General features: G+C 38.4%; 1 protein-coding gene across 2 annotated transcripts in view; it reads right to left on the bottom strand.

Moving 5' to 3' along the window:
* dpy19l3 (dpy-19 like C-mannosyltransferase 3) overlaps window positions 1-14,134 on the bottom strand; it is a 56,630-nt gene extending 42,496 nt beyond the window's left edge. Inside the window, exons 1-7 of one of the 2 annotated variants that reach the window (XM_008404908.3) lie at window positions 13,355-14,134; window positions 12,296-12,423; window positions 3,246-3,336; window positions 2,183-2,304; window positions 1,746-1,891; window positions 421-544; window positions 177-311 (exon numbers count right to left, since the gene is read on the bottom strand). In XM_008404908.3, the coding sequence (XP_008403130.2) occupies window positions 177-311; window positions 421-544; window positions 1,746-1,891; window positions 2,183-2,304; window positions 3,246-3,336; window positions 12,296-12,423; window positions 13,355-13,472 (864 nt within the window). In that variant the 5' untranslated portion in view covers window positions 13,473-14,134. Of the gene's footprint in view, window positions 1-176; window positions 312-420; window positions 545-1,745; window positions 1,892-2,182; window positions 2,305-3,245; window positions 3,337-5,780; window positions 6,938-12,295; window positions 12,424-13,354 lie in introns of those variants that run through there. The other variant, XM_008404907.3, reaches the window with a different exon arrangement.
* Between the last annotated feature and the right edge of the window lie 3,955 nt (window positions 14,135-18,089).

Genomic DNA, 18,089 nt, shown 5'->3' with positions numbered 1-18,089 from the left:
GTTGCTTGTCACTAGTTACTGCAAACACCTCATTGATACTGTGACACCTGTGTTGATACTATATTGATCAATGGACCGGTCGGTCGGTCGGTCGGTCGGTCGGACGGACGGACGGACGGACGGGTGGATGATACCAGTTGGTGTCATGGATGCCACAGCAACTGTGTCCTACATACCTGGGTCGTCGTCAAGAGGTCGACGATGTCCAGGATGTAAACAATGAGAGCTTGAACCAGTAGGATGAACTGGTTGAACTGCCACGTCAGACAGAAGCAACATGTCGTCACGTACATCAGCCATACCATCACTTTCTGGCGAGCAAACACACAAAAACACACCTTATTCTGTGCTGCTTCTGCTTCGACCTTTGTTAAATAACTGAGATTATTCATCTAGACTCGGTTTGTGTGTGAGCTGGACCTGCTGCAAGGCGCTGAGCTGAGGCCTGAGGTAGCAAGTGACAGCAGTGACCTGCAGGGCAAAGAAGGGCAAAGACCAGTTCTCCCTGAGGGAGATGGTGAACTCCACCCGAGTGGTGTCCACCCTGAAAGAAGGAAACGGAAGAGCAGCCCTTAGATGGAGAAGCACTGATTGTTTTAAATCAACTTTATTTGATTTAAAACAATCAAATAAATGTGTCTCATTTCTCAGAAAACAACCTGAGAAATTAATTAAGGTCATCATGTGTGAACATTTGTTATGCCATCAAAAATTTGGAAGATGCAGCCTAATATGCTAATAAGCTCTGCAGGCTTGTTTTTCCAGCTCAAAGCTGTTTTCTAGAGCTGGAGACCTCTACTACCCTCTGCTTTGACTGTTTACTGAAAAAAAATCCTACCAAAGCATCGACCTGAACAGAAAGTCAAGATAATCCTGAAATTTCTTCTAAATGTATGCCTTTTTTCCAAAAATGCTCCAAGCAAAATAAAAAGTAATACAACCCATCAACACAGCTACTCTGTGTCACACAACTATATCTACAGGCTCCCTGTGTCTTTCTATTTTAATATACCATAAGCTGCCGGAATACATTTTTGTCAATATCAGTTTCTATCTACAGAATTATTTACTGAAGTAGACGCTATTATCAAAGTCTATCACATTTTGTCATGCTTTGTCCTAAAGCTTTAAAGGATTTAAAGCTTTAATACTTCATCCTCATAACCCCTCTAACACAAACACTGCATCCCCACAAACATCCCCATTTATATTACTTTTCTTTAGGACACCGGTCACATATAGGACATAACAGGAGGTGGCCAAGTGCTGGCTAAGAAAAAAATGTGCTTAATTGAAATAAAATCTGTTGATTAATCAACATTGACGCATAGGTTAACCTTTCTAGGTTCTGGTCTGAGCCCTTTTATGTCAGAAAAATATGCCATTAATTGCACTAAAATAAAAAAATAAGATGTTGAAATCTATGTAATTAATAAATGGAGATTACCATGTTGAAGTCCTGGACATGGTCTAAACAAAAATACCTGATGTGCTTTTCAGATGTTTATTTAAAAAAATGTAAAAACAGTGAATCACTTTTTTATCCACTACATATTTATGCAATAGTTACTCTGTCTGTCACAAAAAAATTCTACAAACTTTATATTATGATTGACATTTTCTCTGGTCGGGGAGAAGGTTTGAACTCTATCAGATAAGTGCAACACGACTTCTACAGAAACTCAGAGTGGTGCTCTCTCCTCTGCCTCGTCCCGGTGAGCATGCAGAACATTGTTATTACTTACCTATTAAGAATGTACCAGACTCCAGTCAGTAAACCAGCCAGCCAGGAACCAGCCAGGAGCCATGCTGTGAGGTACAGAGCGATCACATACACGGCTTGGAGCGAGAACACTGTGTAAATGTAGAAATACACGGGCTCCAGATATGCCTGGACCACACACAAACACACACACACACAAACACACACACACGCATACACACACAAAAGAAAATGGCTTATTAGGCACTGATAGTTAGGCCAACAAAGACAGCAGAGGAACTGGGCAGTTTGGAAAATTGCTAAAGTTTAAAAGTTTGGATCATTTTTAAATATGTAACAACTTTCCTGCAAACTTTTTTTTTTTAATTTATGGCTCAAATTGAAAAAATAAAAAATAAATAAAAAGCTTTCCCCAGAGTCAATTTTTGCCACCAATGAGCAGCGTGGGTGGTGTGTTACCTGCAAGGGCAGCAGTCTGTACAGAACACTGAGAAACACCTCTTGGTAGATATTCATCCGCTGTAAGAGATTGATGGTCCTCTTTGATTCTGTCAAGTTGTCACGGATCAGTTCTGACAGGCCTGAGAGCACACACACACACGCATGCACGCACACACGCACGCACACACACACACACACACGCACACACGCGCACGCACACACACACACACATGGACGTTTACATTTAGACTTCCTATTTGCACTTTCTGAACCACTTAAGGATGTTTTTTTACATCTTTGACCAAGCTTGTGGAGCTACTGGTGTATTTAAGTGTGCTGTACTGTGCTGAGTTATCAAGTAAATTTGTAATTCAGGACATTTATGTCTGTGTTTAGGAAAATAAATAGTTTAAGTCAACTCAGCACTGTTTTCTGTATCTAAACCTCAGATATCAGTATGGGAAGTGAGAAAAGTGGATGGATGCATCCCTAGTGTGAGTTATAAAGTTTAGTTTGAAGATGACTGGACCCACTGTGATCACTGTATCATAAATAGCTGAGCATGTCCGCCTGAAGCACTGCTGCTCCAGTCATGAGGCCTTTTACTGCTGTTAAAAACTTCAGCATCCTTGCACCAATTTTTATTTTTTTTTTGGTTATTCAGCATAATTAGATTTAGCATCACTTTGTAAATAACTGGGAATTATTTACTTTTTACCAGGTTAATGTCATCTTTACCAGGTTAATGTCAAAATAACTCGCAGATTTTTTGTAGCTCATCATATATATATATATATATATATATATATATATATATATATATATATATATATATATATATATATATATATATATATATATATATATATATATATACATACATACATACATACAGAAACAGATACATACAGATACAGATACATACAGATACAGATGTTAATATAGGATCGGTGCTTCTCTAACTACAGTTTGTTACAGCTGTAAATATCTACGTAATTAATAAAAGAGAGAATTTAGTAAGGAAATAATGAGCTGAACTGCAGACGATGATGAAGACTTGGGTGGTTCACACTGAGCATACCTTCCTGTATGGATGTAGCCTGCAACATTTGCTTGTAGTACGAGTAGTAGAGTCCACATTCCGTCCGGAAAGAGATCTCCCTCTCCACTTCCTGAAAACAGAAATGGGGAATGTGCTGATATAAATCCAAGCTCTTTTGTTCTGCGTGATGTGGAAAACAGATTTTCTGGAGAGACAAAACAGAGCCGAGAAGGACCAGAGCAAACCGGCTGATATACTGGCAGCCCTCTGAGGTAACAATCAGAGAGGTAACACAGCCATCCCAGGAGAACCTCTTCCATACCCCCCACCGCCCGCCGAGCATGATTACTGTTCCACTTCAGAAGGAGAGGAAAAGACACTGAGGATGTCCCACGCCACGATATTACATCAATTGTTTGTCTGCTACACTTAGTTTGGAAACATTTCCAATCTGCGTTTGATTAAAAGTGAAATCCTCTGACAACAGCAGCCCGTTTCCTTATGAAAATCTGTTTTTATAATTCAGCAGGAGTCTGCCAAACTGTTCTCCGGCATTACCGCCGTCTAAAGATAAAAACAGTCCAAGAGTTCCTGCAATCCAGAGTCTGTAAAAAAAAGAAACCATATATCAAAGCATTACTACAATGTGGTTTCTGGTATTTTCCAGTAATAATGTCAGCTTTAAAACCATAAAAAGCCTGTAATGGGAACAGATTAGTTTTCCTTTCAATTTATCAGCAGATTAAGTAAGTACATGAGAGAGGGAAAGCCTGGAGCCATGTGGGTTTCAATTTAAAATATTATTAAGGTTGAAAATCCACCATGAAACAAACAGTCAAATGAACTCTAAATATACTTTTTTGTCATCATATCAGGAGATTCCAAAGTAGAACAAAAGAATCCAGTGACTGTTGACCTCTTGGTCACTTCTCTGATTAATGTGGACTGGTTCTGAAGGAAAAATAGGAAAAGGACTCCTGATTTATCATTTGACAGTCATTTGGATTTTTGCAAGGAAGACATTAAATGGACCAAAAGACTGTCTTCTTAATTTGGGCCAATGGGTCCAGTTTGTGAACAATAAATATGGAGTGCAGAAGAAATCCCACACGCAGTCCACAAATAAACTGCCAAAGATGTGTCTCCTGTTAGTTTGCTGGAAAACCAGAATCCATAAATGTCATCATGACTTCTGACTCACACATGACTTTCTTTGACGTGGAACTTTCTTTGTTGAAAGCACATACTACTGCATATCAGTCAAAGGGAAATTAGATGCTGCCATAACTAAAATCATCCACATATCTTTAAAGAGTCATTGTTGATGGTGATGCTGTGGGCAGGAAGGATCTTTTGATTGAGTTTGTAAAAATAAACCCTCTGTTCCTTTTCCATAACACCTTTGGATGTATAGATGGATGAAGGTTTGAGACTGCTGCTTCCCCTGATCAGATGAGCTCATATTTATGGAAGCCCATTTCTGCCAGGAAAGAAAAAGCAGGAAGTCATAATTCAGAGATTCAAAGTCCTAATTATGAGACATAAAATCACTTTAAAGTGAAAATGATGACTCTGAATCTCAATTATGGGTTTAAAATTCAAAATGATGACATTCAGTTGGGCTTTTGTAGTATTTTTTATTTCATGGCAGAAGTGGGCTTCCATACAAAGCTCTGCAGCAGAAGTTAATATCTTCCTTGTCTCCGCTCTTGGGAGGAACTGCCAATGGAAATAAATGCTGCTAGGCTAATGCCAGCGAATAGTGTGTCATGTTATGTTGTGTCTAGGAGTTTCAGCTTCTCAAGCTGCATGGTGAGCTCATATATCAATTTATGTCATAATTTAGCAGCAAATTAATATATGTTTCTCGATTAAAATGCAATTACTTGTAAAAATTAATGACAGAACCTGAAATGAACTCAATAAAAAAATTTATTGAGTCCCACTACTAAACAAAATGTAGTTTTTAAATACTAAATTCTGTAATATACACATGTACACTTTGAATACATGTGTATACCTATATGCTTCTCCTTTGGTTAAGGTGAAGCACCAAAACTGCTTCACCTTACAGTTTTGGTGAAAACTACTAAGGTGAAGAGGGACTCTTTCCAAAACAAAACATGTCCTGAACATAGTTAACATGGCTACAACACAAAATACTGACATCACTGCATTCTAAGTCAGAGTTACATTTTTCATTCAGTCACACCATTCAACACACAGGTCTGGAGGCAACTTGGAGTTACAGTCAGGAGCAAGCAGACATGTGGCAGGGGCAGGACGCTGGAATCAAACCCACATCTTACTAACAGCAAGACAAGGACTCTGGTAAATGAGCCACAGCTGCCCCAATGGGTGAACTAACAAATAAGACAGAAAGGTAGGAACTCCTGCTGTGAATTGTGATTGGCCAGCTGAGAGGTGTGACAGCTTTGTGTGTCCACTTTATTACTGACCAAATCCCCCCCAACCCTTTAGTGCTGCCTATTGTACACGGCGACGCATGATGCGCCTCGTCTTATTTCATTTTCAAAGCAAGCCATTTTCTAGAATTCCAGCAGTGTCTCCTACCGTGAGCTGAGAGAACCACAGCAGATTCTCGTGTATGGCGTTGACACACCAGGCCTGAGTCACGGCCAGCAGCACCGCTAGAAACAGCCCTGCTGCCATGGAAACACACCGTTGCCAAGGCCACTGGCGCGGAAGGCATGAACCGGAAAAAGAACCGGATTGTCCAAGCAGGGAAACTCCTTCTCTAATCCTTGCTGGCTCCGTCCTCTTGCCACTGTTGCATCTCTCTAAAGATGATCCGGGTAGCAAAATCCCCAGACTGCTCCCAGCCTGGTTCACCTTTGCTCTTTTCCGAACTTCCATTGCATGAGAAAAATGGAGATCATCAATATGTTGTCGGATCGTTTGACGTGTTAGATCCAGGAAAATAAACAGGATGCGCCTGGGATACTTCGTAGAAGAAATCCAAATCCATTACAGGGATAAATACCAACACGCCATGTTTTTTCCTTTACTTGAAGTCGCTCCAAATAAATTAAAGAACGGTTTTTAATCGCTTCAAGTTCTTCGCCAGAGGAAATATGCAAAAGCTCTCTCACAGGGAATGAGGAGCTAGTTTCCTTTCCAATCCTCTTTCTAGTCTACCCAAGGCAAAACAAGCACTGGCTTTTCACCAAAAACTATAAGGAATACGGATAATCCCCGGTTTATATTGAGGTCAAAGAGAATAAGCCCAGTGAACAAGTTCAGAAGAGTGCCTTCCTTGTGAAAGCTACTTAATTTTTCTCCCCTTCATTTCTTTCTGTCAGCATGTCCTCTTGATGAATTTTGAATAACTTCTATCTCTGATGTGATTGCTTGAAGGATCCATGGATGAGTGAAGTCGCGACTGGAACCACTGACTCCTTCCTCAAGCAGAAAAAATGTCCCGGCTTCTGGTTGAGGTGAAAATAAAAAGCTATCTTTAAACAGTTCAAAGTATAAAGAAAAAAAATAAAAAGTAAGCTGCAGTAAGTGTGTGAACAACAGGACAGACTGTGGACAACTGCAGCCGCCGAAGGGAGGGAGAGGGAAAATTAAAAAAAAAGAAGAGAGGACTACTGCTGACCTCTTGTCTATAAAAACACACACAGGCGCAGGATAAGAGAGAGGAGGGTGAGAGAGAGCACCGAGGGGAACGTGTTGGAACATCGTTCGGAAAACGTGGGGAACGTTTGTCGGAGAATTTGTGGCTCTGAAACTGGTATGAAGCTATGAGCGCATGCTCCAAATAAACCCCCGCAGGGTCCTGGAGTCCACATGGACATGAGCTCACACCTGATGAATTCAAGAGGACAAACTGAACCAACTGAGCTCACTGTTCAGCAGCACTGGTGATAATCAGCAGCGTAGAACGTTATCTCAGGATCACACTGCGTCAGGAAAGAAGGATTATTAAAATATGTTCTACTTCTTGTTATGGACAACAGCTTTCAGTGTCAGTCATGAACCCCTTATTACTGATCATTTTGTCCTTACACGTCCCACCAATATCAAAATATTGTATTCTCTCCCAGTGATGCATAGATATCTTTATATTCTTTTTGGGTCATATTTTTTAGTCTGATCATTTTTCTCTATTTGCTAGTATAATGTTCTTCTTGTCTATAACGCCACCGTATTTGCTGTAGAACTGCTAAACAAGCTCATGACTTCCGGCTAATCAGTTTTGTAAATCCACCATATTTATTTTTTTCTCATATTGATTTTGTAGTCCAAATTCAGTTATGCAGACGTTGAAAGTAAACAAGTCAAAATATTTGGTTCTAGCGTGTATTAACTCACAGGATTCCTTACATCATCCCCTGGCATCAGAGCCTCTTCGAAGTGTCTGGTTAAATTAGATTTTTCTCTGGAATATACCCACATCAATGGAGAAAGTCCGTTTGCACCGAGTATTTAAGGATGAATGTTTTAGCAACCTGCACCATATCAAGAGGGATTTTCTGAAAGACGTCATCTGATTGAGGGTCAGTTCCTTCTCCATTGATAAACAAGGTACACAGCAAGGCAGTGAGCTGCTAATAACACTGAAATGACAGCAAAGCTTATTTTAGGCATGAATGTTGCATGTTGATAATGACATCCTGGCCATTGGTTTGATAGTAGCATTGAGCCTTCTGCTTCTGTTAGCACTGTATGCTAGCTGTTAGCTGCATTGTGGATATAACTGTACAGCATGTCTTGAATATAATCATTTGGCTTTGTTTTTGCCATTTGTGTCATGGAAAACACATGACCCAAGTGCATTCAGTGACATTATTGACACATTTTCTAACTCCTGGATTATGTCAAGGCTTTGTTTACTTCAGTCATATTGTGGTAGCATTAATTGTTTTAATAGGTATCTCATATGTTTAACACTAGTTAAACTACACTCCACATTGTAGTTGGTTTGTATGGATGGAGGAGGTGTAAAAAAAATACAAAAATGGCTGAACGGGGTGGAGTGGAACATTCTGCGACCTGGAGGGGGACGTGGCAAGAAACGTCTCATTCACATTTAAAAAGACCGCAGCAAAATGAGTTGCTCTAAAATGCGTCTGCTCTAAAACAGTTTGTGGAGCTACAATAACCAGGAATTCAGAACAATGCATTGCAGTCCTACTTTTTATAGACCATAAGTGAATGATTTGCATGTGAAAAGGAAGAATTTAAGTGAATATGTCCACTTTAAATTACTTGGTGTCTATTCCTTCTTGTTCCATTGTCTGCACTTCTCAATGGCTGCAAAATCTGCTTTAGAATCAGCCTGCTAAAAAACATAACTCCCTGTAAAAACTCATGAGCTTGACTGTACCATGCATTGCTCTAAACTCAAAAATAAACAAACATTATTGCTGCTATCTTAAGTATCTTAAAACAGTGAGTTTTGTCAAATGTAGCACTCTAAGTGACAGAGCTTTCTGATTAAGAAGAACAACAATGTCTTTGGTCACAGCTTCAGATACACAACATCTGAAAATCTTGATTTATCAACAGACTTTTTCCACTGTGACCAGTGGAATGGTTCTGTGCTCAGAGAAGGTTAAATCTTCTCAGAGGAAGATTTACCTAAGACTGTTTTATTACCCAGTAAAGTTTTAAGTGACAAAGCAAAGCAAGACAGGTCTCCCAAATGTAATTACTTTAGTGTCTGGTTATAGCGAGCTTTTTTTTTCTTGTCTTTTATGCAATTACTTTTTTCTAGGTTTATTAAAGAGTTTAATGATGTGCAGAAGAGAGATAGAAATACCCAAACAACACATCTTATTTATAATGCTGATCTTAAGCATCTATTTGTTGAGAGAATAGCTTTAATGTTTCATGTTTGTGAATAAATCTTTGTCAGTTACTCAAGTCGCTTCGGTAGAAAAACCTTGCTGCTTCTGTCTTTCTTAGTTCCAATGGGAACATTTAGTGTTTAACGTTTTTCACAGTTTTAGTAGCTTTGGCTTTGATTATTAAATAACCTTTTCGAAGCTTAATAAACATATGCTGTTCATCTGAGGTTTGTTAGCGATTTTGCAGATTATGTGGTTCTGCTGCCAGGACCTTCAGTCTGATGGTGGTAAACTGGGCAGACTGGTAGGAGGGAGGCTGCAATTCAATCAGCAGCCACCAGGCCTCTTCAAGGTGAGCAAATCCTGAAACATCTGCTCACACAGCTGAATGTGTATATAATGCAATGTGCTATTATATACATCCTGATGGTTGAGAAACCTCAACAACAAACTAAAGCCAATGAATATCTTTGCTGTTGAGCTGGTATGACTCGTTCAATAATTGAGGAACAAAAAAGAGTTTTTGAATCCAGAATGTTGCTTATTTAGTCAATATGAAGTTGATTAAATAAAATTTGATTGATTAATCTCTTTAATGTTTTTATCTTTATTTTTTAATTTCTTTTTCTCTTTCTCACTGTTTAAAATCTATTTCTCTTTCTCACTGTTTATTCTGTTTTTATTTTAATTATGTAAAGCACTTTGAAATGCCTTGCTGCTGAAATGTGCTTTACAAATAAAATTTGATTGATTGATTAAAAGCCAGTTAATTAACTAATTCATTAACTACAGAATCTGGAATTAACTTGACTAAAAATTGCAATGGAGTCCCACCACTACTTTCTACACATCTTTGGCAGGGTCTGTCCACCTAAACACATGAGAACTAACAGTGTTACAAAATGAGAAAACCCACAGCAGGAGTTTTCATTGCCATGTTTTTTTGTCTGTGCTTAATGCAGACTGTGAAATCAGATAATACTGCTTTGAGTCAGTCTAAAACAATGTTTTTCTGCACTGCTACAAGGGTCATTAAAAATGACCTCATTTTTGGCAATGTTGCCACACCACACAGCGCAAACATTATCCCCGAGGAATGAAGCTTCCATTTGGCTGAGTTCAGAAATCAGCGCCGCACTACGCATGGAAAAACCATCATCCTTTCACACAATGAGGTGTTTATGATGCGTTTCCAAGGCATTTGATGGAGAACACAGCATAAGGGGAGGTGCATCATTGTAACATGATGAAGATGTGTTGTTACGCGACAAAAAGCAGAAAATTAAAAAAAATTAAGCCTAGTTTTAATAACCTCCTTATAATTGAGTACTAAAAATGTGAAATTAGAATTAGAATTTTAAAACTTGACCCGTACATAAGTTTGTTACTCTGTAAGAGCCTATTAGAAGCAAAGTTACATGACAATCAGTGATGATCAGTTTCAATTACCTCTTAGAGCCACTAGTTTGTACACATCATTTTGAATTTAGGTAATCGCAATAAAAAATTAAACATGATGTCAAAATTAAGTAAAAAAAATTATTTTTAGACCAACAGCACACATTTATGTAGGTTTTAAACCCACTGAAGACAATCTTCACTCTACAAAGAGAGTTTAACAGAGGCAGAACTCTGCCACACAATCACATTTTGACATTAACTTCAAAAAGCTTCTGGCAGTTATTAGAAGAAAAGCTGTCAATCCTCTTGAACTTGTCGTGGAGATGGTTAGGTTTCCAGCACAGGTTACCATGGTGACAGATGCAGTTAGAAAATGAATTAGCTTTGTGACAATAGAAATCCTAAACTGAACCCTAGTTTGCCTTGATGTGATGCTGTTGTGTGACGGATCAGAATTCTATTGACCTGTTTGTCTATGTGGAAAACGTCCACAACTATTTAACTTCCAGCAGTCTTTTTTCATTTCATTTTGTTCTTGTTCTCCATGTTGTTGTTGTTCTTATTGCGCTAATTGTTCTTTATCATCATGGCCTGTGCTGAAATGAAATGTTTTTGTGCTTCTGTAAGATGACAATAAAGGCATGGTGATCCACTCTGATTCTGCTCTTTTGTGTTTTTTCTTGTTCATGTTGTCCTTTTTCACTGTTTTTTTTATTTTTATTTATTTTTGTTCTTGTTTTGCCATTCATGTCATTAGCTGTGTTTCCATTACACATACAGTATGCACAAAACTTTGTCAATATTCCACTAATGTCAAAAAAATACAATTTCCATATTACAGTGTTTCCATTAAATAAGAAGCGCAATTAAAATTACACTTGAGTAAGTTTGTTCACGCGATAAGTCATTAAAAAACATGCTGTGCCACAATCCTCCACCAACTTCCTGTCACCTTCTTCTTCGTGGTTTGTGCCAGTGACATTCAGTTGTTGATCACATGACTTGTGTGAAGCGAAAAAGTGTCTCCATTGCAGTTTTGCAAAATAAACCAATTTCAATATGGAAAAAAAAACACCTCATCCTATGGCCAAAGCTATTTATCAAAAAAAATAATCTTTTTTTAAATTGATATGCTTCTATTAAGCATATTCATTTTTGAAATGTCAGATTGAACAATTGTACAAGGGAAACACAGCTAATTTGACCATTTTTGTTGTTCCTGTTATTTTTTGGGTTGTTTTTTAGAACTTGTTGCTTCTATTCCTCTTGTTTTGTGTCATTGAAAATGTAAAAGCCATGGGATCAATCAACCTCAATCTACAGAGATTTTTGTATGCAAACAAACTCATGGACATTTCATTCTTTACCCGTACACCATCACTCTATCAGGAAAACAGCTGTGAATTCAGGGTCACTCATTTCATACTTCAACCTGAACAAACAGTTCCTATTCTACACTTGCTAATGTGTGAAACCATGATGGCTGACTTATTCACACAAAAGCTTGACTTGAGTGATGGCTTTGTTCTAACAAGTGCCCTTGTAAGCCTCAGAGGAGATACTGCGAGACAATATGTAACACAACACAAACCATCATAACAAGTTCTGAGTGCAATATTTCAGCATTTACACATGAGCTTTTCCAATTTGGACAAATCAAATGGCTTCCCAGTTTGTGACTGGTTCCAAGAGAACATGGTAGTTGAAACCAGACATTCACTTCCAGACTGGGAGGATTTGCAGAAATCTGAGCCTCCCTTTGCTCAGACTGCAGAGTGCAGACAGACAGACAGAAAGTTGGACTGAACAGAACCGGAGAATCACATTCATCATAAAGAACACTCAGCAGAAAGCAGGAGTTATGGCCTTTACCTTGATGTTGGAGAACCACAGGTCGTTCTCATGCAGCGTGGCCACGTAGATGGAACAGAGAAGGCCCAGGCCCACAGAAACAGACCAACCAATCGATGTCCAGATTATAGCACCCCATGACCAATCGCCTGCAAGGACATGAAAATGTTAAGTCTTTTACAGCTTTTTTAAAAAATATTATTATTTTCTGGTTTTTATTGGTAAACCAATTTTTATTTATTTTTTTGGTAATTCATCATTTAGATTTTTTTTTTCATTCTTTTTAAGGTTTTTTTTCATTAACTTATTTACAAAACGGGGCAAAAGACTAATGTGTTCTAGAAACATTAAAATAAAGAAGGTCCTGGTGTTGAATCAAAGGCTGTGCTTCTGCATGGAGTTTAAATGTTCGCCAACAAATCTGTAGGCCTGGCACAATAACTAAGTATACTAGACGATAAATTGCAACAGAAATTACTGAGATAAATGATAATATTGTCTTTTAGAGACCAGTTTCAGCTAAAAATAATAATATTATTATTATTACCCCCCTTTAATAGCAATATTAAAGGGGGGCATATTTATAACTTCTAATGTCCAAATGGAAATTATCAAGCTCTTTAATTTATCATGCAATTAATTGGTTTGTTGCTGACAGGCTTAAGTGTAGATTCTCTCCGGGTTCAGCTTCCTCCCACAGCCCAGAAACATGGCTGCATTTAGGTCACTTTCTACTTTAATTGACCCTAGGCTTGGGTGCAGCAGGCAACCACCATCACCTATTAAAACTACAAGAAAACATCCCTGTGAAAGGTTCAGCTATGACTGAAGAGTTCACTGCAGAGTGATGTTACCACCAGCGCAGAGCTTGTTCAACACTGGCAGGAGGCTGCAACACATTGACTTGAGTCCTAAAAAGTCATGCCTTAATGGAACAAAACCGCTGTTTTAGTTATTTAATGTCATCAGGTTTTCATACTGACTAACGTTATTTCAGCGTCCCAGGAGGATTCCCCTCTCTCTCTCTTTCTCTCTCTCTCTCTCTCTCTCTCTCTCTCTCTCTCTCTCTCTCTCACTCACCCTGCAGGATCTTGTCTGGATGGTGATGGGTGCAACAGTTGGACTCCTGGGACTGAACTTCAGCAGCCGGAGTCGCCTCCTTCCCCCTGCTGCCTTTCCTCTGACGCAGGCTCGTCATGTTGCCAAACTGTCCCTACGCCTAACACCAGCGAGAGGGCGTGTAGAGATCCACGCAGATACGTTTAATTTTTAATGCGCGGATGTAAACAACGCTGAGCGCCGCTATAACACCGGGATAGACGGGCCTTCTGCTCGGGATTTTCTGCTCACGTTACAGCCGGACTGAGAAATGTCAGAATTCGCTCGAGACCAGATTAACGGAGAGCCACATTCATTTCTACCATCTTTAAACCGGAGGGTTTGCTCACATATCATCAGCAGTTAGCTGACACATGGGTGATGCGGTCATTGACACACAGAGTAGGGTGAGGCAGGGTTGAAGCCCCGCTGTGCCGCTCGGACACACAGCTAGCGCCTCATTACAGTCATTCTGCTTTTTAACACAAAGGCGCGCTCGCGCTGCAGACGGACGGCGGAACGGTCTCCGTTAGGATACAAGCGGTCCATGCCAGCCTCTCACCCTCCTCTGGGCTAAAGGAGCGGCTGGTAGGACGGTCCAGCAGCTCCCTGTCTCCCTGTTCTACCAGCGTCCTCCTATATCACTTGCTCGTCCCAATTTCTCCCCCTTTTTCTCCCAAAACTTGCTCAATCCTACCCGTGTGTTTAATATTTGCTGGCTGCGGCACTGTGTTTCAGTACCGGAAGTCGGCTGTTCTGTGCTTCAAAATAAAATCCTAAAATATCATAAGTTTACTTCTACATGGGTGATTTTATTGTGATTTGCTACCATCAAAACACATGAATAAAACATATAAGTTTAATCAAATTGAATAAATGAAGTGTTTAAAATAGATCTTGAATTATAAGAAAATTTTACAAAATCGCTTAATCTTTTAAAATGGTACTTGATTTCAACTTACTTACATTTCCAGCTTTATTAAGTCTATTCTTGTTTAGACTGCCTGCATCCCAGTGAAAGATATTTTCCGGCCCATCAGATCCCGTAAAGTACTAGAGATCGATCGACAAGAAAAATTAGAATAAAAATAAACAAAATATTAATTAGGAATAACAGACCGTCTTGTGGTAAAATATCAGTTTAAGAAATGTGACAGAATTAGTCTTATAATAATATTGTTCTCACATCAATATGTTTTTTAGTGATAGCTCTGGATGGGGAGTTTACAATTTTAGCTAATATGTTTTTCCTGCAAAAACTGCCCCGCTTTTCACAACTTAGCTCTGACCCTCTCCTGTGTTCTGCTGCTAGTCTCCTTTTGATGCTGATTGTCTTCATCCAGACAGTGGTTCATGCTAATGGAATAAGCAAAACTTCTGTCCTTCATATATAACATCTTGCTTGAGAAAAGACCCCACGTCTATGTGAGTGGACAAGTCTGACATAAAAGTAATAGTTCTCAAATGCACATAATGATTTTCTCACTATTATTAAGCTATCACTGGGCCACTGCCAAATAATGTGGTTTCAAGCTGCATCTCCTTTTACAATTTTCTTCTAGCTCTAATTTATATATATAAAAAAAGAAAAGAAAAACCTTACATTCCATTTTCCGAAATGGTCGTTATTACTCTCCAGCTGGCTTGCTGGCTCACCTTGGTGATGAAATGATATGAAGAAGTGATATTGGACTTATTGGACTGGATATTGTGGCATTGTTATTGGCCTTTTCCTCCTGCAGCTTCGTGCATCGGTGAAGATGAAAGCTCTTTGTAATGACTGAGAAACTGTTGACATTATGGCCGTCAAAACAAAAAAAAACCCAAATAGAAAACAGAAAAATATAAAGTTTTAAGTTGCTGGAAAATCTAATAATAAATGTTCCAATAAACTGTTGTACTCATTTCTAATTTTTTGTTTTTTTTATTCAAAGATTGACATTTTTGAAATCGTTTATGAGAACAAATTCAAGAAAAAAAATCCTATTAAATAAGTGATGATAAAAAAAAGCTTCGTAAAAGCAACAAATCGACTTAAAACAATAAAGGTAATAACACTCAAAGGGTTCCATGACTTGTGTAAATTATCCATAAAGAATCTGATCAACGTTTTTCTGAAGGTATTCTAAGTTTGTGAATCAAAGGAAGAAAAACTGGAGCAATTTTGTTGAAAACATCTGGTGACTAGCTGTAACCTGATTATTGGAGGGTCTCCTATAGAGACCTGCATTGAAAGATAACAATGATTTTGTGTGGAAGAGTTAATAAACAATAAAAATGATCTGGTGCCTGTCATGGTTTACTGAGAGCAATTTTAAATCCAAACACACAAGAAATCCTGGCTCTGTGGAAAACAGTGGCTCAGTTAAAGCATGTTGGATCACATTATAGTCCAGGAATGATAGAAACGTTTCCTCTACAAGCTTTTGTTATAATAGAGGACAATTCTACTATTAAAAGAACACTATATTTGTCTTAATATCCTCATTACATTTTTGTAAATTGATTAAAGATAATGTCATGCAATTTCTTTTCTCTTTTTTTTTTGGTCTTTGATAATTGTCACTAAGGTTGATCTAATAAGTTATTAGTTCTTATTTTTGTTCATTATTGTATTCTTCAACTTTGTGCTTTAGTTTAGATTCATATTTTAGTATTAGATCTCTTTGTATTTCTTTCTGTTTATAGAGCAAGAGGAAGGATCTCTGCTGACGCTTCTTTGTGCACTTTGAAGCCGGTCAGGTTCATTTCCTCCCTCCCAGATTATTCTGTTCTCTGTCACTGCACTCTGATGTTCCTTGCACTTAAATTTAAAATCAATTCCTGTTTTTAAAACCATTACAGTTGTGTAATCCAGGCTAGAAAATTTGATCAGTCCAAAATTACGAGTCTATTTACGGGCACTGACGAGCATATGTAAACTTCTGACCTACATCTTGTTTCCCTACAAGTCTTTATTTTTGAAGGGAATTATTTCGGATCATTTGATACATCAGTCTTTCTTGTGCTGCTCATTTCCTCTTACACACCTAAATATTACTCAGCTTTACATATGTGATTGAGTTGCCATGTGAACATGGAGTGGAACAGGTCTGCTTTGCTCTAACCACTGGTGACAAAGTGGATAAGGTGACATTTCTTTAGTCCTGATCACAGCCAAACCCACCCCCTCCATTCACCCTGAAAATTATTTCAAGTCATATGTGATACATGTAGCATTCTCATAACTGAAGTTAACAGTTACTTGATTGTGTTATAAAATTGTACAATCAAGTAACTGTGCTATGTGTCTGGAAGACACATAATATTGCCCCTTTAAATCATTTCAGTTTGCACCCAAATGTATCCTTTTTCTCTTGTCTGTCCTATCATCCCTGTCCTGATGATTAATCAACTGGATGATGGCCTATTGAGATAACCCTCGTCTTTCTCTCACTTCTCCCAGTTGAACTCTTTAGACAGCATGGAGTTGAAAATCCTCTTTCCTCTTTACTCACTGCCATATGAAGCAAGGTTTCTGAAGCAAGAAATCCCAGAATTAGCAATTAATCTCAATAGGAACAGCTCTTACTTCCCCCCTGCTTTTCTTTGCCTCTCTCACCCTTCTTTCATCTTGATCTTCACTTTCATAGTGATATTAACAAGTTTAGGTAGAAAATGTGATCCTCTAAAGAAATCGATAGACCTGAAGGTTTTATTTTGTTCAGGATTTGGGGAAAACGTGATGAGAATGCAGAGGCAGACATTTTTTTTTCTTTCACAAGGAGATATTGTGCATGTGAAGTAATGGAAAGGCTGAACTGAGGGAGATTAGATTTCATTTATTTCTTCAAAAACAGAAAATGTAAAACTCAATTGATCCTCAATCAGCTTTTTTCTTTTTTTTAAGAGATTATAAAAGAACCTAGACTGCATTTTCATTTGTTTCATTGCCTGTCCACAAGACAAAATGAAATGTTCACCTTGAAAACAGCCTGGCAGCACAGTGTAATGAGAAACGTTCAATAAAGATGTAAAGGAGTTGTCAGAAAGACAAAGCCTACCCTCGTCTCCCCTGGAAACAAATAGCAAGACTGTCCCACCCGTCTCGATAAAAGCTGTGGTTCAGACGGGCCCAAAGCACATCACAGTTCCAACACCCTGGGGGGGAGGAGCAGCATCAAACTGTGCTCAGGTTAAAGTAGAAATACTTTAATATGTTCTCACTGAAGTAAATGTATTTGTTAAAAAGTGAACTCAAGTACTGAGTAACTGACCTATACATCAATCTTTTAATATTTAAAAATGACATCTTCAGATAGACCAAAATATGATGTTATGTAGACGTTTTAATGATGAGTTAGTCCGATAACAGTTTGAATGCTGCTGTTCAAATTCTAGGACTTCATTGGCTAGAAAAAGCCAATGAACACTGGAAGATGGACAGACCATTAAATGACAGCAGCTGCGTTTCCATTACAAATGTGCACAAAAGTTTGTCAATATTCTGATAGTGTCGAAAATACACAATTTTGTAATTGTAGTGATTCCATTCCATTAAAGAAAATTTAATCACACATGAAAAAGTTTGTTCATGTGACAAATCGTTTAAAAAGATGGCCCTCAAACTACTTCATGTCATTTTCTTCTTCTTGGTTTGCTCCAGTGGTCAACATCCAGTTATTGGTCATGTGACTCTGTGTTTACCTGTTCAGGGTATTCTGGCATTCAGATTCCT

This window comes from Poecilia reticulata, chromosome 3 (genome assembly GCF_904066995.2).
Source record: "Poecilia reticulata chromosome 3, P_reticulata-male-v2, whole genome shotgun sequence".
Lineage (NCBI taxonomy): Eukaryota > Metazoa > Chordata > Actinopteri > Cyprinodontiformes > Poeciliidae > Poecilia > Poecilia reticulata.
Note: the sequence above shows the minus strand (reverse complement) of the source record. Positions and strands in the feature narration are given on the sequence as shown.